Consider the following 22295-nt stretch of genomic DNA (forward strand, 5'->3'; position numbering starts at 1 on the left):
ACGAACTGGCACTGATACTTCAGTAGTATCGGTTCTAGTCTAGTCGGTACTAATGTCCCAACGTAGATGACCAGTTCTGTTGTAGTGCAAGTAAGTTTGTCTAGGTTGTCAAATGTATTTGCACTCTGACACTGTCCATTTTAACACTCTGACACTGTCCATTTTAACACTATCACTATCACTACTACATAACAAGCTATCACCGTTGTCCAAAACTGACATCACTGCCAGTTTTAGTAAAATAGCGATAGTGATAATCATGGATTATCACTACCGGCTTATGAACTTACAATGATAATCCAAATATTCACTGTCGGTTCAAGGCGAGAACCGATAGTGATAATCCAACTATCACTATCAGTTCAAGCCAAGAACTAACAGTGATAATCCATCCACATGTGCAAAAATACTCTATTTCAAACTCTTCTTATGGGGATCTGTTTAGACAGATACCTCATACTAAAATATTCGTGGTAGAGTATTTTACATCTTAAATTTAGACAAATAGGAACATATGTTGCATAGCTGTTGTACCAGGGGCCCTTCGGCTTAGGAACGTCGAAGAGCTCTTGGTACAACCGTCTTTCGCTATCCGTTTTACATCTTGCGCTATCTAAGTGACAATAGTACATATAAATAAATTACGAACACGCAATTATCTTGATATAAATGTACTTTCTACCACTCATTTGGATCTTTCTATTGCCACAATCTAGCTACTTAACTTGACACTTGTTGAGTTGGGGAGATAGGGAGACAATCTTATGAGATGGGGATACTGGCTCGAGAGATGGGGCGACAGGATTGGGAGACGGCGAGGTCAGCGAAGCCAAGCCCAAGGGGTAGAGGCAGGCGTAGTGGGTACGATGACAATCGCACCACTTCAATCGCTACTACCTCTCAAAAATGGCTTTGGGCTCGGTAGACGGTGGTTGCAAGGTGGCTTGGGCTCGGGAGACGATGACAAGCTCGGAGGACGTGGAAGCAGGGCACTGGCAGAGGCGGCCGCAGTGGCGACGATGACCATCGCACCACTTCGAATGCAACTGCCCTTCTAGAGAGACTTCTGGAGATTGAGAGTGAAGTGAGATAGGGCGTGGCTGAGGGAGACGAGCTCGGGATTTATAGATGAATTATCATTGCTTGTTTAGAATACAAACCGGTAGTGGTAAAAATTAACACTACTCGTTCGTGTTCACTCAATTATTGCTTTATCGGTGAGCAAATTTTTTTTATATGTCATAACTCTGGAGTTTGGTGGCCTAGCCCAACTCATGACAGCTAGCCCAACCGACAAGGTAACCAGCGCATAGCGCATAACAACCGACCCAATGACCAACGGCCCAACGCACCGAGCTCGCCCAATGGGCAACGGTCGCTGGCTTCTCAACCCAAACATGTAGTTTGCATGCCTCCACCATATTGCTGACTTGCCAAGAGCCCGACATGGAGTTCGGGGTGCATGACAGGGATGTCGCAAGTGTGTCAGGGCAGAGGAGCGGCACCGACACGAGTGCAGCGCTTGCAGGGCACGGGGCCTCGAGATCGACCTTGTGGTTCGAGATCGTGGCATCCAGGGTTGGTCCTAAGATTTTGTAAAGATATTTAATATATAAATTGTATAAATAATATTTAGTACATTAAAAAATTATTTCCGATTAGAACCCTTATAGCTTACGCTAAGTCGATGATGTCATCATGTCCATCGCAGAATCTGATCGCCGTCGAACGAAGCAAGAATGACTACATAAGAGGAAACAATCCCATCGACTTCTCTGCGCACCATAAGATTACTAATTTGGATTGCTACTAACCTACTATGAAGGAACAAAAACAGCAAAGTTGCTTCTTTTGGGCCGACCGAAGGCCAAAGACCATGCACGATCATGTAACTGCAGTCACCAATCATTTAAAATTTGAACTATTATGCTTTGTTAGGTCACAAGTAATATACATGTATACATATATAGGAGGCCCCTAGGTTTTGAGGGCCTTAGGCTGGGCCTGGGCGCAAGCACGATAGGGCAACAATCACAGCGCAAGCAAGGCACATGCGCCGGTAGGGCACGACAGCTTGAGCTCGATCGAGATGGCGCTGATGAGTAATTCAACAACTGAGTTCCTTTGGTTCACAATTGATGTTTAGTCGTTTAGTCAGTGTAGCAAACTTTTGATGTATCATGTATGGAGTGTATGGTTCCTCAATCAATCACTCGGTCAAAGCTTTCAACCTTTAATGAATTGATACAACAAATTTGGATATTAATCAATTAATGTACATATTGTCATGCTCCGAACAAATTTAATGTATTACCCTCTTAGACCATCTCCAACAGATACTCTAAAAATTTATTACCTATAATACTATTACGGTATCCCCTAACACTATTACAATATTCCTTTTTTTTTATCTCCATCAGCTACCTATTTCCTACCTTCTATTATTCTTCTCATCTTTTCAGCCCCACAGTCATACTCTATGAACAGCGTTGAGGATCGCTACAGTAGTCCGCAAATTTGGAGTATGCTCCCTCCCGGTCATATCCCTGTAGCAGGTGTTACGACACCTGTTGGAGATGGATACGAAGCAAAGGATCGACAAAAGGACAGCACAGTACCAAGCACAGTGATACAGAGAGGGATTGCCGATCCTATTGGATATAACCTTACTAAATAACAATGGCATCATTGAGACTTTTTTTCTAGTTGAGGATCATCATAACTACATTTTTAAAGATGGGAATCATAAAATTGTATTATAATTTTAAATTTTTAATAGTTTCTTTGTATTACCTTACATGTTGTCATTATTATGAACAATTTATATTTTAGATCTTGTCATTATTAGTATTTTTTATTATATAAAATTAGTTATATATAATCTCTACTATATAAGACACAAGTTAATTCTCACATCACCTCTTTCTCTACTTTCCTCGTACCTATTAAAAATCTCTAGAATTCAAATAATTTTTTTTTATTTTTATCATCTACCCTTATCCTCCCGAAGCTCCACCAGCCGAAGCATTACTTGATCCGAAGCATTATTTGAGCCGAAGCATGGCCGAAGGGGGTATTTCGGCCGAAGGCCCAGCTGCGGCTGGAGGTTCCGGCAACACTTCCACTGTTCCGGCTGGCTTAGATTTCTTCTTGGGTGGCATGTCATCGAAGGGTTCGATCCCCACGAACGGCGTCAATTGTTGGGACCGAAATCCCAGACAAGGTGAGCCTTCGGATACGGGGATATCGAAGGGCCCTCAGAGTGACACGTGTTAGAAGTGGAACAGTCTTTCGATCCCCTTTTCGGATACAGTGTGGCCCTATTTATAGCCCGTACCCGTCACCACAGGTGCGGTTTACAAATCCTACCCCCTCACCTGCTACATTCTTGGAATATCCGGGGGTATTTATGGTACAAATGAGCATAATTACATAATTACAACTCTACCCCGAACGACCGAAAACGGGCCCACTGTCCTGCAGCGATCTCTACCTCCGAAGATGTACCGAAGCCTTCTCCACTCGGACGTCTGTCAGATAGCCTTCGTCCCTCGAGCGAAGGTCGGCTCGTATCTTCGCCCACTGCGATCGCTCAGGACCGTAGGCATGGACTTCGTCCGTCGGTCGAAGGTCGCCCTCACCTTCGCCGGTACGGGAGATCGAAGGTGCGGGCGCGCCTACACCCTTCGACTGACAACGCTTCGTGATCTTCGCCACTTGCAGACGAAATCCCTGAAACATAGCAACAATGGCAGGCTTCGTGGTACCCTCCGAAGAGGGGGACAGGAGATCATCCCAGCACTCCCGCATTCATTTCTCATTATCAACTACGGATATAAAAGTTGTTTTACTAATAAAAATAAAAAAAAATATGAGAGAAATTAGCAAATAATCCCTTTCTCTTTTTCTGGACCTCATTTAAAATTAAACTACAACATCGCTCTCGAAGTATTTGTTCTGCTGCACTCTCATGACATACCTATATTTCTATACTTAAGTTTATGATTAATGTTACTATGTTCAATATTCATGATTTTGTTGCAAAGCACATATACTTAGGTCCGATTTATTTCAACTTTTGACTAACATTTACTTATCAAAAGCTAAAAACTGAAATAAATAGAGTTTTAAAAAACTAGCTTTTAAAAAGCTAAAAAATTGGTTTATGATAAAATAAACTAAAACTTAGAAGCTGACTAAAAATAATTTTTCTAGCTTTTAATGTACCGAGAAACTTAGAAACATAGAAGCTGACTAAAAATGATTTTTCTGGCTTTTAATATATCGAGAATTTAAAATTTTCTTGTAAAAATCACTAGCCAAAAGCCAGAAGACAGATTACATAAAAAAAAACCAACTTTCAGCAAAAGCTTAAAAACGTCGGTCCAAATAAGCATACCCTTAAATGTAGTATGTACATATAAATTGAAAATTGTAGCCCCACCGCTTGCTTCCCCTGCTGGCGCCTTGTATCACTTGCTCGACCCTCACAGAGCTTGGTCAGCGGGGAGGGACTGGCGTGAAGGCGTTGACCCTGTTTCCGTCTGCTGCCGTCCAACCCCAACAGGCACAACATCCCGATGGAACACCACGTGATCCATCCCGTTCATCGCCCCCGCGGGCCCCTCTCGCCGACGCGAAATTCCAATCCGGTTAAATCCCGCGCGCCAAATCCGGGCCCACCCCAACCCCTGCTACCCTATATACCAACGACGGCCCGCCTCATACCTCCCGGGTGTAGCCAGCCAGCAAGAATCGAGCGTTCACACCTGACCCTGGTGCTGCCGGACGTGGGCCCACCTTGTCAGCTAGCCAGCCGGCGTAGCAGCAGGAGCGGGAGGAGATATGAAGTGGGGTCTGGCCGCCGCCGTCGCGTCCGCCGCGGCCGTCGCTGCGGCGTCGGGCGCCGAACTCCTCGCCTGCGACTGCGACGCCCCTGGGCCGCAGGCCGCCGCCGCCGCCGCCGTCGGGCGGTGCGACGGGTTGCTTTCCCGGCACCACGACGAGGACCACGAGGTGAGGATCACGGACTCTTGTTCCCCTTCTCCTCCCCCCCAAGAATCTCCTCTCTTCTTCTCGGCGCGATTTGGGCAGCAATTCGGTCCCGATTTGGTGGGATCGTGTTCATACAGGGTGATTGATTGACCGCTGCGTCTCATCAGGGGTCGGCGTCCTCAGCGTCGAGGGGAAACGGTAACCGCGGCATCGGCGGGGACAGGTTCGCGCCACGGTTCGACGGGCTGCGCTTCATCGAGACACTCGTCACGGCGCACCGCTGAAAACAACGAGCCGCCGCGAGGCTGGCTGGCTATCTTCGGAGGATGGCAATTCACGCCATGATTCGGCGATCTGTTGGTGGCACGTAGGCCACCGAGTTTTGTTAGGACAATTCAGGCTTCGATCTTCGTCTTCCTTCTCTCTTTTTCCCCCCTTCGGTGTTGTCTCGTTCTTGTTGGTGATGGTGATGATTGTTGAGAGGATTAAGACTCTAAGCGGTATGTAAAATTTGAGCATTTACTCTGGTTGTTATGTTTCACAATTGTTGAAGAGCTGATTTGTTTTCTTGGACAAGCATGATTGGACTGATTGATACCATAGCAGCCTGGAACATTCCCTACCCACCCCCTTGGCCAACGGCACTCCTTTTCTTTCTTTTCCTCCTCTGCTAGCACAAACAAAACATGGATACCCCTTTTTGTAAGAATTACTGAACTGGTATTTCACATGGCACCTTGTTACACTTTCTTTTGGGTGCAACTTGCCGGATCCCCACTTCCCTGGATGGATTGCTGAATGTGTGGTGGGGTAAGCAATGCTTTGTCCTGAGAGGGATTAAGATTTGCGATGGTATCTGTGGATTGTGATCTTACTATGATGATGACGACAACCACGATGGCGAAGGCAGAGGTGGGAACGGCTGTGATGTGGCGGCTTACTGTCCATGTTGGTGTTGCCCTCCCAATTCTGATTGTGACCTATGCTTCCCCAGTTTGTACTATCTCAAGATTTCGCGGACGAGAACGAGATCGGAGGGTGGCCACCAAGTTCCAGCTGCAAAAGGTGCGGATTGCTTGCTGGTACAATTGACACTACGAGATGGAAATTCAGTCCACAAAACCTCCATGCGGCACAGTTATTGACATTTTTTGGAGGCATATTATTACGGCAATACAAAGGGAGGACTACTGTGCTTTCAACTTGCAAGGCAAAGGAACAGCTGTGTGTTTTCAACTTGCAAGGATTTGATTCAAGCACCTGTCAGTCACTTGAGCTCACCACTCCAAACTTTAGATTCTGAAGATTCTTATTTCCCCTCCAGTTTTGCGATGGAAAAGCAGTATTTCCTTCTATATAGATCAGGCAGAGTGCCCATGGATACCTGAAACCAGAAGAGTTGCAGATATTGTTCAGGTGTTGCTACAGTTGATATGATGACTCAATCGCCAAATCAATGGTAGAAGGATCAAATTTTCTTCTCTTTTTTTACCTCAGGGAACTTATACTTTGATTAGCAACATTGCAATCGGCATTCAAGCACACTGTTAAAAAACCCCGGTCACAGACTAACAGAATGATTGGCCTCTTTCGCACAAAGATGAGCAGCTGAGTTTGTCTTGTTGCACAAAACAAAGCTCCTGCTAAGCTCTTCTATTTTCACTTGAATTGGAGATATTCTGCTCTGCTCGGTGTTTGACTGCTGAAATTCCACTTCATCCGTAATTGCATGTCAGATTTTACAACAGTCCGCTGTTCTTGTCACCTGTTTGCTAAATCAGGCCACCTAGAAACATGAGGAAGCCATGCTGCTCCAGGCTCCAGCAAGTTGGGAAGCACCCGCTTCACCTCTCATGATCACATCCATGGAAAAAATGATGTTGTTCAGCCTCAAACGCACCGACATCATTCACTTTCATCCACCTTATCTCCACTGGTTTCCAATACCCTGGCTTTGCTCTACTTGATGTCTCACCAGAATTCCTTGCACAAGTGTCAAGCAACTCTGCGATTGTATCTCGTGCCCAGTTGATGCACTGTAAAAGTGATGGGGATCCCTTTCCATGGAGTCTTGTTATTGTGTGATATCCACAAGGCCCACATACCGCGCAACATAGTAGCCGTAGTCTCTTTTCTGCAATTCTTCTCAGCACCAAACCAATTACACTTTGGGCGGGAGTGGGACAGAGACAGAACATACCCTTCGCTGTAGCTGTTTGTGTTCATCAGATAACAGCCCCATGGAAGCCGCTGTATGCTGGTTCTCTTTCTTGCCGTTTGCCAACATATCGTAAGCCAACAAATCAGCATGTCATCCAGTGCAGCAGCTCCTTCACCGGTGCAGACGTCGGCATCTATGGAGGCCTCGGGCGACACAACAGCTGCCCCGCCGACGCATTCCACCATCAACACTGCGGGTGACACTGCTGCTGCAGCTGCGGCGAAAGCGAACACCATCATCGACACCGAGCCACCTGCCAGGTGTTCGACATTATGCCCGAGTGGCGGCAACGGCGCCGCCAACGTTGCAACCACATTGCCACCAGTGATCATCATCGACATCAACCACAACGTCGCTGCTGCTGCTCCAAACAAGGGACTTGGTGCTCTCACATGAAGGGATGTCGACGCTACATGGGGATTTCAGGGGCTGCAGCCATGGCCGCCACCTTACTATTCACGCATGGAACTGTAGCGTCATATGGTACTATAGCATGTGATCAGATAAGATTAGATAGATTGGTTGTTATAGATAAATTAGTAGTTTACATCAAATAAGAGTTAGAGATAAGATTAGAGATAAGTTAGAATTAGATTTGAATTATGACTGTATAGGTCAGCTGGTCGGCTATATATAGATGGCGCCAGCCATGATTAATCAATCAAGAAAGAAAGAGAATTCAATGTAGTTCCCCATTCTCTTCTCCTATGTCTTCTCTATAGTTCTAAGTCTCACCAATCTATAATCCAATCCCTCCCATAGCAGCCAACGCCACCCGGCTATCCTCCCGGCGGATGTTTACCCTAACAACTTCAGTACTCTAGTAGGGTCCAGAATACTTTTCTTTATGCAGTGCATCCATTTTCAAACTAAAGTCGATGAAAATAGTGCTAAGGCTACCATGGAAACATCATAATTTGGGTTATGAGAGCGTAGATATAAAAAGTTTGAATTGCAACACCATAATAATGTTCACTAAATGAGACTCATGAACTGAATATTACATCAGGTCCATATTATTGCAGGCAAGCTCACACACGCTAAAGTAAATGCAGACAACAAATTTATGGCATTATTTAATAATGATATACTTGTAACAAAATAAGTTTCTGTATTTAACTGATTACAATCATCCAAAGCAATATGATTTGCAATTCTAACCATGCATGGTAACTTAGTTATCTTGACTTGGAACTCAATAGTACTATATAACAGTGAAAAGAATGGATACAATTAGCACAATATAGGGATATATATATATATATATATATATATATATATACCATAACTGTATACAGAAGATATTCTGAGTAACATGTCTACATAGTACTGAATTAGACTCAACATAGCATAGGCACATTAGGTCTTTCTTGTTTTCAGAAAAATGAAGCGCTTAGCATGTCAGAGAATAAGCTAGGGAAATGTGAAAGTATACACAGCATCAATTACTGTAAGTTTTACATGCAACTGGAAGTTGGATTAGTTTCTTGTGCTTTAGAAGATTTTGTTTTTGTTACGGTACTTGACGAACTAAGACCTAAGAGTAATTTCCCTAATCTTATTTGAAATGTACACCACCAATCAACAAACTATTCAAACTTTCTATTCACATTCACAGATTATCACTCCACACATCCGTTTCTAACCATCTGTGTTTCACTAAACGATAGTATGAGCATGTTCAATAATAGCAATGATTTCACAACAGTACATTAGACACTTGTTTCTTACTCAAGCAAACAAGGATCAGCCTGCAAGCGTAACGTACAAGCAACACAAGTTTACCTCACTCGTCCATGAGGGCTAAGACAAGCTCGGCACGAACCAAGTGCAAGCATGCATCCACGGGCCAGGCAGCTCTTCGGTGCGGCCATCCTCCATGCTAAACCTGTAGATGCAAGATCTCTTGGCCATCTCCAGCTTAAAGAAATAGATGCAATCCCCCTTAAACCCCGCGAAGTCCACCGCTCTGAAAGAAAACCCCTGGTAGAGTCCAACAAACAGCATCCTATCACCAATGCTCCTCATCTGAACCCACCGCGGCGGCGACGGTGATTCCCCCTCCCCTCTCCCAATCTCCATCTCCAGCCGGTACACCTCCAACCCGCCGCAATCCTCCAACAACTCCCCCTGACCATCCCTGCCGAAGTACCGGATCACGCACAGCAGCTCGTCTCCGGACGGCACGAAGGCAATGCACTTGAAGGCATCCCTGCACAGAGCAACCTTCACCACCGGCGGCGGCGGCACGGCCCCGACCACGGCCAGCGTAGCAGCGTCGAAGACCGTGATGTGGCCGTGCTCGTCGCACACGAATACCTTCCCGTCGTGGTACATGTTCTCGGCGACGAGCCCCGGCATCGGCACCTCCGTCCAACTACCTACAGAATTTGTTGGTTCACCGCTGGCCGGGTCCGGGTGGCGGAAGTGGAAGAAGAGCTTCTTGGCGTTGTAGAGCACCACGGGGGCCGACGAGTCGGTGCCGGAGACGCGGTAGCCCTGGATGACGGGGCTGGAGGCGGGGAAAGGGGAGTCTGGGAGGGGGAGCCGAGCGCCAGTGAGGGGGTTGAGGAGGAGGAGGTGGTCGTGGGTGGTGTCGGAGAGGAGGAGGTGGGAGCGGGTAGGGCCGAGGATGCGATGCGCGGCGGAGGGGGCGGCGACGGAGCGGGTGGCGCCGGCAGAGAGCGAGAAGAAGGAGAGGGCAGCGGTGGGGTGGGCAGGGCGGGCGAGGAGCCAGGGAAGGAAGCGGGGAGGGGAGGAAGCGGCGGCGGCAGAGCGCCAGGAGCGGCATACGGCGCGGAAGCGGAGGAAGTCGAGCGGGTCGTGGAGGCGGCCCGAGACGAGGCGGAGGAGGTCGCCGGGGAGGGTTGACCAATCCATTCTATGCGCAGGGGAGGAGGTGGGCCAGCGCCCGCATCGGAATGGAGAGAGTGGGTATGTTTTGGATCCTTTCCCCTTCTTGCCTTGCTCTTATGAGCTTGCAAAGTGTTCGTTTACTAGGCAACATTTGGTATCTTTGCTAAAAACTTACTTTTGTTAGCATAGCATGATTCTTGAACTGGTTGTTTAGAACTTTTGCCCATAGAGATACTCTCACCACTTTGCCGTATAGGTCAGATTACCCTCCATGCATCTAACTGAAAGTAACGGCTTGAAAATTTGGTGTACGTGTACCATACCAAACCATAGATTCATGCTATAAACATTTCAAATAAAAAAAAACCTTAGAACCATGACAAGCTTTATGACCGATAGATTTTGGGGCATTTGTAAATACCTTTTTAGTTTTTTATTTTTTACAAAAATACCACTCGAACAACGGTTTTAATGGATTTTTTTAATTTTCTAATGACGAGATTGCAATAACACCGGGAGTAATTGTTTCTTTGTAATTGTCCTATATATTTTTGCCAAAATACATGGTGTACCCTATATGGTTTCATTCGGACAAAATACGCAATATGTCATATATAAGTTTCATACAGCCAAAATACACAATATGTTGTATATAATTTTGTATGGCCAAAATACACCAAATGCCTACACAGTTTCATATAGCCAAAATATACAGATGCCATGCATGGCTCCTCAAACCATGCTTCCATGAATCGTATTCGGTTGTAGAAAAAGAAAAGAATTATTGCATCAATTCCATAGAAAATTGCTAGGCAAAATAGAAATCAAAATTACCTCTAGTGGAGCAGCTAATGCACACATCAGGAGCTTGGAAGAGAAAAGAAAAGGAACTAGAGCTGTATTCCAAGACAGAATTAAAGAGAAAGAAAGAGAGAACAGACATGAGAGAGACTGTAGAGGGGAAAGGTTACCAGCCCTAAGTAAAAATAGGAATTAGAGGGTGGTGAGCTGAGCGCTCACGCTCTTTTTTTTCCCTCGCCTGCTCGCTTTTCGCTTGCCCCCGCGCTCACCTTGCCGTCGTAGTACAGCCAAATCGGCTCGCGCGGGCCTGGCAAGCCCAACGGAACCAAGTTTGCCTAGCAAAAAAAAAGTTTTGAAGGCTACTGCCAAATAGCTATTCCTAGCGAAGCGGGTTAAGGCCAACTCCAGCAGATCCCTCCATTCAAGTGCTACAGTGTTTTGCGGTACTGTAGCAGTGCTGTAGCATCTTCATCAGAATAGGTCCCGAGTGTACAGAGGCTGATAGCGGGGTCGGAGAGAGAAAAAGAGGAGTGGAAGGTAGGAAATAGAGTAGCTGCTGGAGATGAAAAAATAAGGGATGCTGTAATAATATTTTTGAGAATAAAAATTTAAGATAGCTGTTGAAGATGATCTAATATCCTGGTCTCACAAGTGATCCAAACGATATGATGCTGTGTCGTTTGCGAAAGCGAGAATTTGCAGAGGAACACTACGTACATCATGCTCACAAACGCTCGAGTGCGCTCCTATCATATGCTAAAAATAATAAAGATAAAAATAATCATGTATTCATAAATTGTGGGTAATAGGATTTGAAGCCTCACGAGTGGAGTTGTACCAGGAAACTATTTGATTATATTAAGGATTAGAGAGAAATTATTGTTATTTTAACCCTAGCAAATTTTTGGAAATTTAATATATAAATTTGAAAATGAATTCAATGTATTATGCCTCCTAAGTGCTGATTTTTGAGAATCTACCTTGAAAAAAATATGTTTGTGCGAGCGAACGCGAATGAACGGTTTTGATTAAAACTGAAATCAACTCATCTTGCTCATGCTAAGTGTCAGATTCGACTGATTCAACCAGAATGGAAGGTAGCGAGAATGGAGTAGTCACATGATGGTAAATAAGAAAAGAGAAGAAAATGATGGTTGTAAGATTGTGTATTGATGTATTGATGCTCTCAGTACAGCATATATACAAAGTACAAGCTCATTGAGAGCCACTCGTCTCCGACAGAAAACCTGCATGTAAGTAGGAGTGGCATGAGACCAGGAAGCTAACAGGAGTGCCATGAGAATAGCTCAATACTAACAGAAGCTAACTAGGTCAGCAACGTGACCGATTCAGTGCTTCGACACCCCCCCCCCCAGCAGTCGATGCGTCGAGCGTGGTGATGCAGAGGCTGGATTTGAAATCTTCGAACAGTGAGGTTGGGAGCCCCTTAGTCATAATGTCAACGAGCTGGTGGCGAGCTGGCACATGAAGAACTCGGAGATGACCAATGGCGACTTGTTCCCGTACAAAGTGAATGTCTAACTCGACATGTTTTGTCCGGCCATTGTGTACTGGATTCTCAGAGAGATAGACGGCAGAGACATTGTCGCAGTAGACCAAGGTAGCCTTGTTGACGGGGACGTGTAGCTCACGAAGTAAGTTCCGGAGCCAGCAACATTCTGTCGTAACACTAGCCATGCCCCTGTACTCGGCTTCCGCACTGGACCGAGACAAGATTGGCTGCCGCTTGGAGGACCAAGACACGAGTGAGTCACCAAGGAAGACGTAGAACCCAGACGTAGAACGACGCGTATTCGAGCACCCGACCCAATCCGCATCAGAGTACGCAACAAGAGATGTTGACGGTGAAGACTTGATCTGTAACCCTTGTGAAGTAGTACCGCGGACATAGGGCAAAATCCGCTTAACGAGGCTCCAATGCATGTCGCGTGGCTTGTGCATATGCAAGCAGACCTGCTGCACGGCGTACGCAAGATCGGGCCGAGTTAAGGTTAGATATTGGAGGGCGCCCACAATACTCCGGTAGAATGATGGATCAGTCGCCAGAGTTCCCGTTGAGGACGACACCTTTGGCTTTGTGTCCATAGGGGTGGAGGCTGGTTTGCAGTTAAGCATGCCGGCACGGTGAAGAATGTCAGTGGTGTATTGTTCTTGTGATAAGAAGAAGCCATTACTAGATCGTCGAACCTGGATGCCAAGGAAGAAGTGTAACGGGCCAAGGTCCTTCATGGCAAATGCTTGGTGAAGCTGAGCAATGATCCGGGCAAGAACAGATGAAGAGGAAGCGGTTAAGACAATGTCATCGACATATAAAAGGAGAAAAGTCATCTCAGTACCGTTCCGGAAGACGAACAATGACGAATCTGAGCGGGAGGAGGTGAAGCCAATACGCTGAAGATGACCGACGAATGTCTGGTACCAAGCTCTCGGAGCCTGTTTGAGCCCATATAGAGATTTAGAGAGCTGAGAAACGTGATCAGGATAGGCGGGATCAACAAATCCTGTCGGTTGCTGGCAGAAAACGCGTTCCGACAGGTCACCGTGGAGGAACGTGTTCTTTTACGTCCAGCTGATGCACTGGCCACTTGCGCGTAGCCGCAAGATGAAGCACCATTCGTATTATGGCCGGCTTCACCACCGGGGAGAAGGTTTGGTCGAAGTCGAGCCCCGGACGTTGCGAGAATCCGCGGACGACCCATTGTGCCTTACGACGCTCTAGTGTGCCATCCGGATGAAGTTTGTTACGGAACACCCATTTCCCACTGATGATGTGTGCGCGTGGCGGTCGTGGAACCAGCGTCCAGGTGCCATTGGCCTTGAGAGTAGTGAACTCCTCTTGCATTGCCGCAAACCAGGCAGGATCGCGGAGCGCAGTACGTACTGAGGTGGGAACCAAGTCGACGAAGTGCGCGACATGAGCATACTGCGGATTGGGTACCGAGATGCCAGCTTTACTGCGGGTAAGCATGTGATGCGTCGGCTGGACCGGTTTTGGAGAAGGCGATGGAGGACATGATGTCGAGGCCGGTGCCGTGTGCAGTCGTGCAGAAGCCGAGGAAGGACAATTGGTAGGTCGTGAGTCGGTGTCTCCACGGGATGCAGGCTCGGCAGGAGTGGTCGAAGCAGCTTGTTCAGGAGCCTGAGGCGAGATCGAGTGGGCATGGAGTGGTGCTGGAGGCAAACGTTCACGGGCCAGACTCCTCGGCGGAACAGATAGGATCGAAGATGTTGTCGGCGGTGGCGGTGATAGCGGCGCCGGAGCTACAGGAGACCAGGTGGGAGAAGCTGTAGCAGGCGGGGCACAAGCTTGATGTTGCACTGGTGCAAAGACGATGAGAGGCACAATGTTGCTAATTGCTGCCGGGGCCGCATGATGATGTTGCGCCGACGAAGGTGTGACCTGGCGAAAAGGAAAAATATTCTCGTTGAAGTACACATGCCTGAAGGTCAGCACTCGTTGAGACACTGGATCATAACACCTGTAGCCTTTGCTATGCGCCGGGTAGCCTAAGACCACGCTAGCAATCGATCTGGGAGCACGTTTATGAGGCGCGGTTGAAGTGGTATTGGGGTAACAGAGGCACCCAAAAGTATGGAGATGATCATATTGTGGAGTCGATTCAAACAGAAGAGTGTGAGGTGGGGTGTCCTGGCGTGCTCGACAGGGTTGAATGTTGAGCAAATATGTGGATGTAGAGAGCGCGTCAGGCCAAAATGTGCACGGAACGGAGGAGTGAAAAAGGAGAGCACGCATACACTCATTTAGGGTCCGAAGAACGCGCTCGGCACAACCATTTTGCTGTGAGGTATAGGGGCAGCTGAGACATAGGAGAATGCCGTGGGAGGAGAGAAAAGATCGAAAAGCTTTGTTGTCAAACTCTTTTCCATTATCAGTTTGAAAACATAGCACCGGACGTTGAAATTGAGTGCGGACACATGAATGGAAGGAAATGAGTGTTGGTAGCACATCAGACTTAGACCGAAGAGGGAAGGTCCAAGTAAAATGGGAGTAATCATCCAAAATGACTAAATAGTACTGGAGTCCAGAATGACTTAAGATAGGAGAGGTCCAAACATCACAGTGCAAGAGATCAAAAGGAGAACAAGCAATATTATTGGAATCCTGAAATGGAAGACAAACATTTTTGCCAATGCGATAAGCATGACAAGTGTGAGTGCTGGACTTATTACATTTGAAAGAAAATGAGCTCAAGATGCAAGACAGTGAAGCTGGCCCTGGGTGGCCAAGCCTGGCATGCCAAAGATCAATGTCAGCGTTGCGCGTGGAAGGCCTGAGCAGACTCAGCTGGAGCTGTGCGCAGGGGGTACAGATCACCAGAGCTGTTACTGCGGAGGGGAACCTGCTGTGTGCGAAGATCCTTGATCGTAAAACCGAAAGGATCAAATTCAACGGAGACATTATTTTCTTTGGTCAGAATACACACAAATATCAAATTCTTGATTAAAGATGGTGAAAATGAGGATATTGTTAAGTTGCAGAGAGGAGGAAGAGGTGGGAACAGAAAAATTTCCGATGAAGTGAACAGGTAAAGAAGCACCATTTCCAACGATAATACGAGAGGTAGAAGCAGGAGTGAAAAAGGAAGTGGTACCAGGGTGTGAAGCCATGTGTGAAGTAGCGCCCATGTCGAGGAACCAGTCATTACCGGAGTAAGGAGCTTGCGCCGGCAGACCATGCAGTGCGGAGAAGAGGGCAGGCGGCATCTCTGGGGATGGCGATGGAGGCAGGTACGGCACGAACGGAGCTGACAAAGTGGGCGGAGGAGCGGTGCCAGGCGCAAAGGAAGCCGTCATCGCTTGCTGCGACACAGGACCAGGACAAGTGCCAAGAATCCCTGCACCCGGCGGTCGCATCTGCGGCATATGCCATGCTTGGACAACTCCAGTCCTTGGATTGACGCCGGAGAACCATGCAGTTGGTGGTGCATGATGGGGAACAGGCATGCCATGGGTGTGGCTGGAGGATGAGTTGCCACGCCATTTCTTCTTCGTCTTGGTGCGGTCACCACCGCCAGAAGAAGTTGGAGCAGGTGCAAACGACGTGGTGAAAGACGCGGCAGCAAGAAGCGTTGTCGAGGCCTCCTTGGCGGAGTGAGCGAGACGAGTTTCTTCTTGAAGCAGGTACGAGCGAGCGCATAGAAACGTCATGGGCTGCGTCTGTGCAGTGATTGTGGAGATGGCATGGCTGAACTTGGAGTTCAGGCCACGCAGCATGTTGATCACAAGCGATTGGTCCGTCACAGGAGCGCCGACGTCACGGAGAGTGTCGGCAAGAGTCTTGAGACGGCCGCAGTACTCAGTGATGCTCATGGATCCTTGGAAAAGGCTGTGAAATTCCTGCTGCGCGTAGACGGCGCGCTGCATGGAATTGTCGAGGAAGAGTCTCAAAATCGACGTCCAGATGCAGTAGCCAGTGTCGTACGGTTTGATGATCATATTCAAGATCTCAGAGGAGACCGTAGAATACAACCATGAGACAATACACTGATTGACTTGAGTCCATTCGGCGTCACCGACCATCAGCTGAGCATCAACAGATCCATCAACATGATCGAGCAAACCAAATTTGCGGAACGCGATCATGAAGAAGGTGCGCCAGGAAGAAAAGTTGGAGTCAGCCAGATCTAAGGTGATTGGGACATGAGAACGAATGAAGATGAGTTGAATGGAGGAACTGGCGATAGGAACAGGAGTTGCTGGTAGAGGAACAAAGGGATTCGTAGAAGCAGTAGAGGAGGAAGAAGGGCTGTGAGCCATGGGTGGGAGGCAGTGGAAAGAGTAGAATGGATCGGCAGGAAACTGATACCATGTAAGATTGTGTATTGATGTTCTCAGTACAACATATATACAAAGTACAAGCTCATTGAGAGCCACTCGTCTCCAACAGAAAATCTGCATGTAAGCAGGAGTGGCGTGAGACCAGGAAGCTAACAGGACTGCCGTGAGAATAGCTCAATCCTAACAGAAGCTAACTAGGTCAGCAACGTGACCGATTCAGTGCTTCGACAATAGTAAATATTGGGGAAACGCCGAAAATGAGAATGGGATATTCACGGCAACAAGAAACTTGAGAGTGCTACTCCTATATTAATAGTTTTCACGGAACTGAATGGCATTCTCCCTGTCTCGCCCATGTTTTAGGGTGTCATATCCAAATTTGCTAATTTTTAGGTGCGGTGATGTGAGCAACTACTTAAAATCCAGTGGCAAAGAAAGGTACACAAAATAAGGGCCAATGTACTTTTGCTTTTAAAAAAAAGAAAGAAAACAAAAACTGACATAGCTGTTCAAATCTGTTTAATTAGGTCTGTTTGAAGCGTGACTGCTATGAAAATGAAACTCCGCAATATGTTAAGCGCATACAATTTATCTTGACCGTTTACTTCTCCTATCTAATATTTATCTATCTGTTGATTCTCTTAAACACTCTACAATTTTTTTCAACTACCCATTTAACATGAATTATAACATAAATAAACAGTCGTGATAAACATTGGGTCCACATACATGTAGAAATGCAACTCCCATGACTGCAGAGGAGGACAAAGTTGAAGTGTAGTAGCACGCAATGGCGCAGATTTTATTCGATAAATAAAAGTTGTATTGACTCTAAAAATACAGCTACATAAGATTTTACTCCGACCTACGCATATCTGAGATATACACACCCAACAAGAAAACAGTACCAGAACCACGGTGGCAACCACAATGGCGTACCCACAGCTCCACGATGCACAAGATCTGCGCAGCTGCACATTCAGCAGGAGTACCCACAGCTCCACGAAGCTCAAGGCACCCATCCAGAGCACTGAATAGACTGCTGATAGGGTATAAAAATTAAAAAGTGAAGGCAGCCAGAGACAGCACACGTGAACGGGGATCTCATCCCAAAGATTCTAATCACTCGGCTCAGCTCAGAAATAGTGGAGTAGATCAGCAGCTGCCTTTGCGATTTTCACAGGCTCCCTTTCGTCAGTATTGTTTGCATTACATCCACCTGACTAAATTATGCTGTTCCTGCAGCTGCAGGAGATGACCGTTGTCCGGATCAAAAGTTGCCAAACCACCGGTTTTTTTAATCAACACAAGCATCTACAGCTTAAGAAATTAGTACTAGTTTATTTCAAAATAAAGCACACTCTTTCCTATGGGGAAAAAAGAGAGAGGCTCGTTTAACAACAAATTGTCAAAAAGGAGAAATCCAGTCCAGTTCAGAAGCTTTTTATATGGAGGCGTTTCAAACAAAAGGATATCATGCTTTCTATGAAACATTATTTGACAGCTGATACGCAAAAGGTACTTTGTTAAAAAAAAGATAAGCAAAAGGCACAGTATCGATTCCTTCAACTCAGTTCAGGCACCCTCCTCAAGTTTTTCATATGATTTGTTTTATTTTTGTTCAGTCAGTTAGTAAGTTGTTTTTAAGCAATGTCCGCAATAATACTTCATTCCATTAGTATTAATCTCAGAAAATGATGAGCCCAAAAATTCACTTCGAACAACAAAACAAAAAAAACTAGTTTAATGACACTGGCCAGCCCATTAGCTTACCACCAATTACAAGGACACCTCAATTACAACAATAAGGGAGTGGGGGAGGGACCCAAAAGAAACAGAGGTACATCACCATGATCAATGGCTTTGTCTAGAGCAGCAGCAGCAGCTGCCTCTGGCAGTCTGACTCCATTAGAAACCAGAGGCACCGGTTGATCAGCTCACAGTCACAATGCCATCACCAGGACAGCCACAGCTGCCTGTGTCCATGTCCACCAACCCTGTCAGACAAGGGATAACACCTCAGCAGATGAGCAAAAGGTTCCAAAGGCAAGAACATCAGACAAATAGGCTATGGAGAATTGTTCTCCCCTTTTATGATTGCAGGTAGTGCGATTGATTGATAATAGGGTAGAGGAAATGGGTTCTGCTAATCACTGGTCGCTTGTCGTCTCGGTCCCGCCTTTCAGAGAGTGTTTATAGCTATCGTCTGGTTTGTGCTAAGACTGGACAGACTGAGAATCATGTTGACAGCGATGCTAATTGTCACATCTAATATCTGAGGCCAAATTAATTCATCATCTGTTTCTTGTTAGTTGTTACAGGATATGGAAAACCTTGGACTAGTGTTGCGTAATCGACGTAGGCAAGACCAAAGCAAGGATCAGCCATAATTAGCAAGAGAACAGAGCTGCGACCTGCGCGGCGAGCATGTTGGTGTAGTGCAACCCGGACACAGGGTCGGCGACGCCGGCGTACCCCGGCTCGAGCAGCGCGTACTCGATCTTGACGCCGGTAGGGTCCTCGGCGTAGGCGAAGTAGGGGTACGCGTTGACGAGGAACGGCGAGCCGGCGCGCGCGTGGAAGTCGAGGATCGGGCAGAGCATCGGGAGCAAGTCCTTGCGGAAGTAGGCCGACGACGGCGGGTACGACGTCGCGAGCACGCCGAGGTTGTGCGCGGTGGTGACGGCGACCTGCTTGCCCAGCCCGGCCTGCTCGAGAGCGTCGTGGAGGCACTGCATCGCCGGGAGGAGGTAGCGCGAGAGGGAGGAGCTGTTGGCGCCAGTGAGCACCTCGTTGCCGACTGTGAGGAAGGCGATTTTGGTGGCCGGGAGCGCAGGCTGGATCGAGGAACGGACCCAGGCAGCGGCGCCGTCAGGGGTGGAAACCGAGGCGAGACACTCGTCAGGGACGCCCACGACGAGCTCGACGCCTGTGTTGGCGAAGGCGCGGATGGTGGCGGGGTCGGCGTCGTAGAGGCGGACGCGGCCCACGCCGAGGGAGCCGAGCATCGGCGGCACAGAGGTGGCCGGCGGGAGGTTGTTGCCCACGCGACCGTAGCTGATGCCCAGCAGCGCCGACGACGTCGCCGCGGGGGTAGACGGGAGCAGCAGCAGGAGGAGGAGCAGGGCCGGCAGCAGATAGAGAAGCGCCGCCATTGCGCCTGATTGCGCGCAGAGAAGCTGAAAGCGTGAAGCTAGCTTGGAGTGAGTGTGAGAATGGGGGGAGTGAGAGTGTGGGAGTGAGCTGGAGGGATCTGGCTTGGAGCGGCTGGAGCGTTGGGGGTTTAGTGGGGGTTGTTGGCCCCGATCGGGCAAGGCCGTTCCGTTGCAACGGCACTGTCGGTCGGGAAGGGATGGAAGCGTGGCTAGTTGAAACATTCTGAGTTTTCTTAAGCTCATGTGAATAACTTTTAAGGTTGTATTTGGTCCGGTTTATTCTGACTTTTGTTCATCGGAAGCTAAAAGTCGAACTAAATAGTTCAGTTGTTAAGCTGGTTTTTGAAAAACTGATTTTAAAAAAAATAAACTAAAAACCGAGAAACTGATTGTGATGAGTTTTTTCTGACTTTTAGTATAATGAGAAGTTAAAAATTTATTATAAAAATTAATAGCCAAAAGTCCACAATAAAAAACTAAAAAAATAGCTTTTAACCAAAAGCTAGAAGGCTTAGCCTAATCAAACAGGCTGTGAGTCTTATTTGGTACCCAACCTAGAGAACATTGAATAGCTTCTGTGTGAAATCCATAAAATATTTTGGGTTCCAAACTAAGCATTACGATTTACTATTGCTGGAAGATGATCTAATGGACTTTGTGAGTTAGGATTTTTTTTTATTACAGTGGAACCTATTTTCACAGTGTTCTTTTGAAGGCAGAGTCGAGTGAGATCACTTCGTGCATATCCGCTTCATGCATGCCCGTACGAGCTCTTGGGCTCGAACGCGAGCTGGCTCAAGCACTCGCGTTGTGCGAGCGCCATCTTAGAATCTCTTAATCCAAGTTTGCAAGAACGCGATGTTGTCAAAAAAAAGAAGTTCTCCTGCCAGGCACCAGAAAAGAATCGTGGAGTCAGAAAAGAAGCTTTCGTTGGCAGCTGTTGGGGCTTTGTAATCTATAGCCAATGATTCAGATTTAGATGGTCTGGATGGAAGGAACATCATATGGTGACATTGCTTAGTGATGTCAGAGGATACAAGTCATTTTCGTACTTAGCATCAAATCACTAAAATGGCATTTCTCGATTGAATCACCTTCCCTCTTACATACAATATTTCAAGAATCCAAATCTACCGAACTAGCAACATAATTATAATGTGATTCTATTTCACGAGAGAAACATTTCCATAAGAAAATAGAATTGAAAATGGAAATTGGAGAATCCATAACTCTGCCAAATAGGTCCTTTGCTGGAGTTTAGGACCTTTTGTCTACAAGAGGAACTACTAATCCTTCCAAGAATGTTCAAGACATTGAAATCGAAAATATATTTTCTATGAAACAACTTCTATGACATAGCTTAAGTCCAATTGTCTGTAGCAGTATCCCGAAGCAAGCCACCCGCCGAAAGCACTAACCTTAGAAAAAAAATAGCGTATCACAACTTAGTACCATTGGGCCTTCAACTCTAAAATACAAAGTTTCGAATTAAAAAAAAAACTGTCATTTTAATCTATACTCTATACTTCTATAAAATAGACGAGTTTATGACAGGTCCGAGCGACCTCCACCATCCATCCTAGTTGATCAAACAGTTACTGTAAAAAGTTAAACTCCGATTCTCCTTTTAAAAATACTATCAATCTTCATGCCTATGAATCAAGGATTTAACCGTGAGTGTGCTATCTTTTTAACAACTATGCAATTGTGTTTTTAAAAAGTCTGATATGAAAATATCTTTTTTATTATGCTATATTATTTTATTTATTTAGATTGTTATATCATATGTGAAACTTATAAGAAGTTACTAGTTTCTATCTCTATATCTACTATTTAAAAAATACGTAATAGTCCGCCCTCAACAGACAGGACATTCTGCCCTCCTCCCCTTTATTCCAAATAGGTGGTCCCTCCGCTCCAACTCCTCATGTTGCGCTCGCGAAGGTTCCTCCCTCGATCTCTATAACTGCCCCACGTCTCCCCTCCCCTGATCCCCTCCCGAAGCAACACCACAGCCATGCACACGCTCAACAATAGCGCGCACCCCTCTACCCGCCTCACGGCCAACCAGTGGCTCCTCAGCCTGCAATGGTCCCCACAAGCGTGGGCAGTCACCACCTCCCTCTTGGCTATCCCGGACCCGCCCGCGCTCGCTGACCTCTTTTTCGCCTCACAGATGCTCCGTCCTAGTCCCCTGGCGCCGCGCTCGCGCTCTCCGGCGTGTAGCTCCTCGACGCGCTCGTCCTCACCGTGCGACGATTCTATGTTGGCCTGCAGCGGTCCCCACAGGCGTGGGCGGTCACCATGTCACACCCGATTTTAACGGATAAAATCATATGCGACTTATATGTACCCAAGAAGTTCATCACACATAAGGACATCATAATTGAAGTAACAAAAATAATACTTTAACTTACAACCGTTAAACTTCTTACAATAAAGACTTT

At 46.8% G+C, this 22295-nt stretch overlaps 3 protein-coding genes across 4 annotated transcripts; 1 reads left to right on the plus strand and 2 right to left on the minus strand.

Moving 5' to 3' along the window:
* The first annotated feature begins 4713 nt into the window (after positions 1 to 4713).
* On the plus strand, positions 4714 to 5574 carry LOC133903306 (uncharacterized). The gene is made up of 2 exons (XM_062344611.1): positions 4714 to 5016; positions 5163 to 5574. The coding sequence occupies exons 1-2, from the start codon at positions 4846 to 4848 to the stop codon at positions 5277 to 5279; spliced, it is 288 nt and encodes a 95-aa protein (XP_062200595.1). The 5' UTR covers positions 4714 to 4845; the 3' UTR covers positions 5280 to 5574.
* Positions 5575 to 5728: 154 nt separating this feature from the next.
* On the minus strand, positions 5729 to 10170 carry LOC133903305 (putative F-box protein At1g65770). Of its 2 annotated transcripts, XR_009907215.1 has the most exons (3): positions 9002 to 10170; positions 6488 to 7702; positions 5729 to 6379 (listed from the first exon to the last, which is right to left on the minus strand). XR_009907215.1 is itself a non-coding variant. In XM_062344610.1 (2 exons), the coding sequence occupies exon 1, from the start codon at positions 10094 to 10096 to the stop codon at positions 9020 to 9022; it is 1077 nt and encodes a 358-aa protein (XP_062200594.1). In that variant the 5' UTR covers positions 10097 to 10170; the 3' UTR covers positions 5729 to 7702; positions 9002 to 9019. The 2 variants fall into 2 exon arrangements, 1 of the variants encoding a protein (XP_062200594.1); XM_062344610.1 differs by having other exon boundaries at positions 5729 to 7702.
* An 8913-nt stretch (positions 10171 to 19083) lies between these two features.
* LOC133903209 (glucan endo-1,3-beta-glucosidase 10-like) lies at positions 19084 to 19943 on the minus strand. Its single transcript, XM_062344528.1, has one exon. The coding sequence runs from the start codon at positions 19846 to 19848 to the stop codon at positions 19084 to 19086; it is 765 nt and encodes a 254-aa protein (XP_062200512.1). The 5' UTR covers positions 19849 to 19943.
* Positions 19944 to 22295: the final 2352 nt, after the last annotated feature.

Source organism: Phragmites australis, chromosome 21 (genome assembly GCF_958298935.1).
Source record: "Phragmites australis chromosome 21, lpPhrAust1.1, whole genome shotgun sequence".
Classification (NCBI taxonomy): domain Eukaryota; kingdom Viridiplantae; phylum Streptophyta; class Magnoliopsida; order Poales; family Poaceae; genus Phragmites; species Phragmites australis.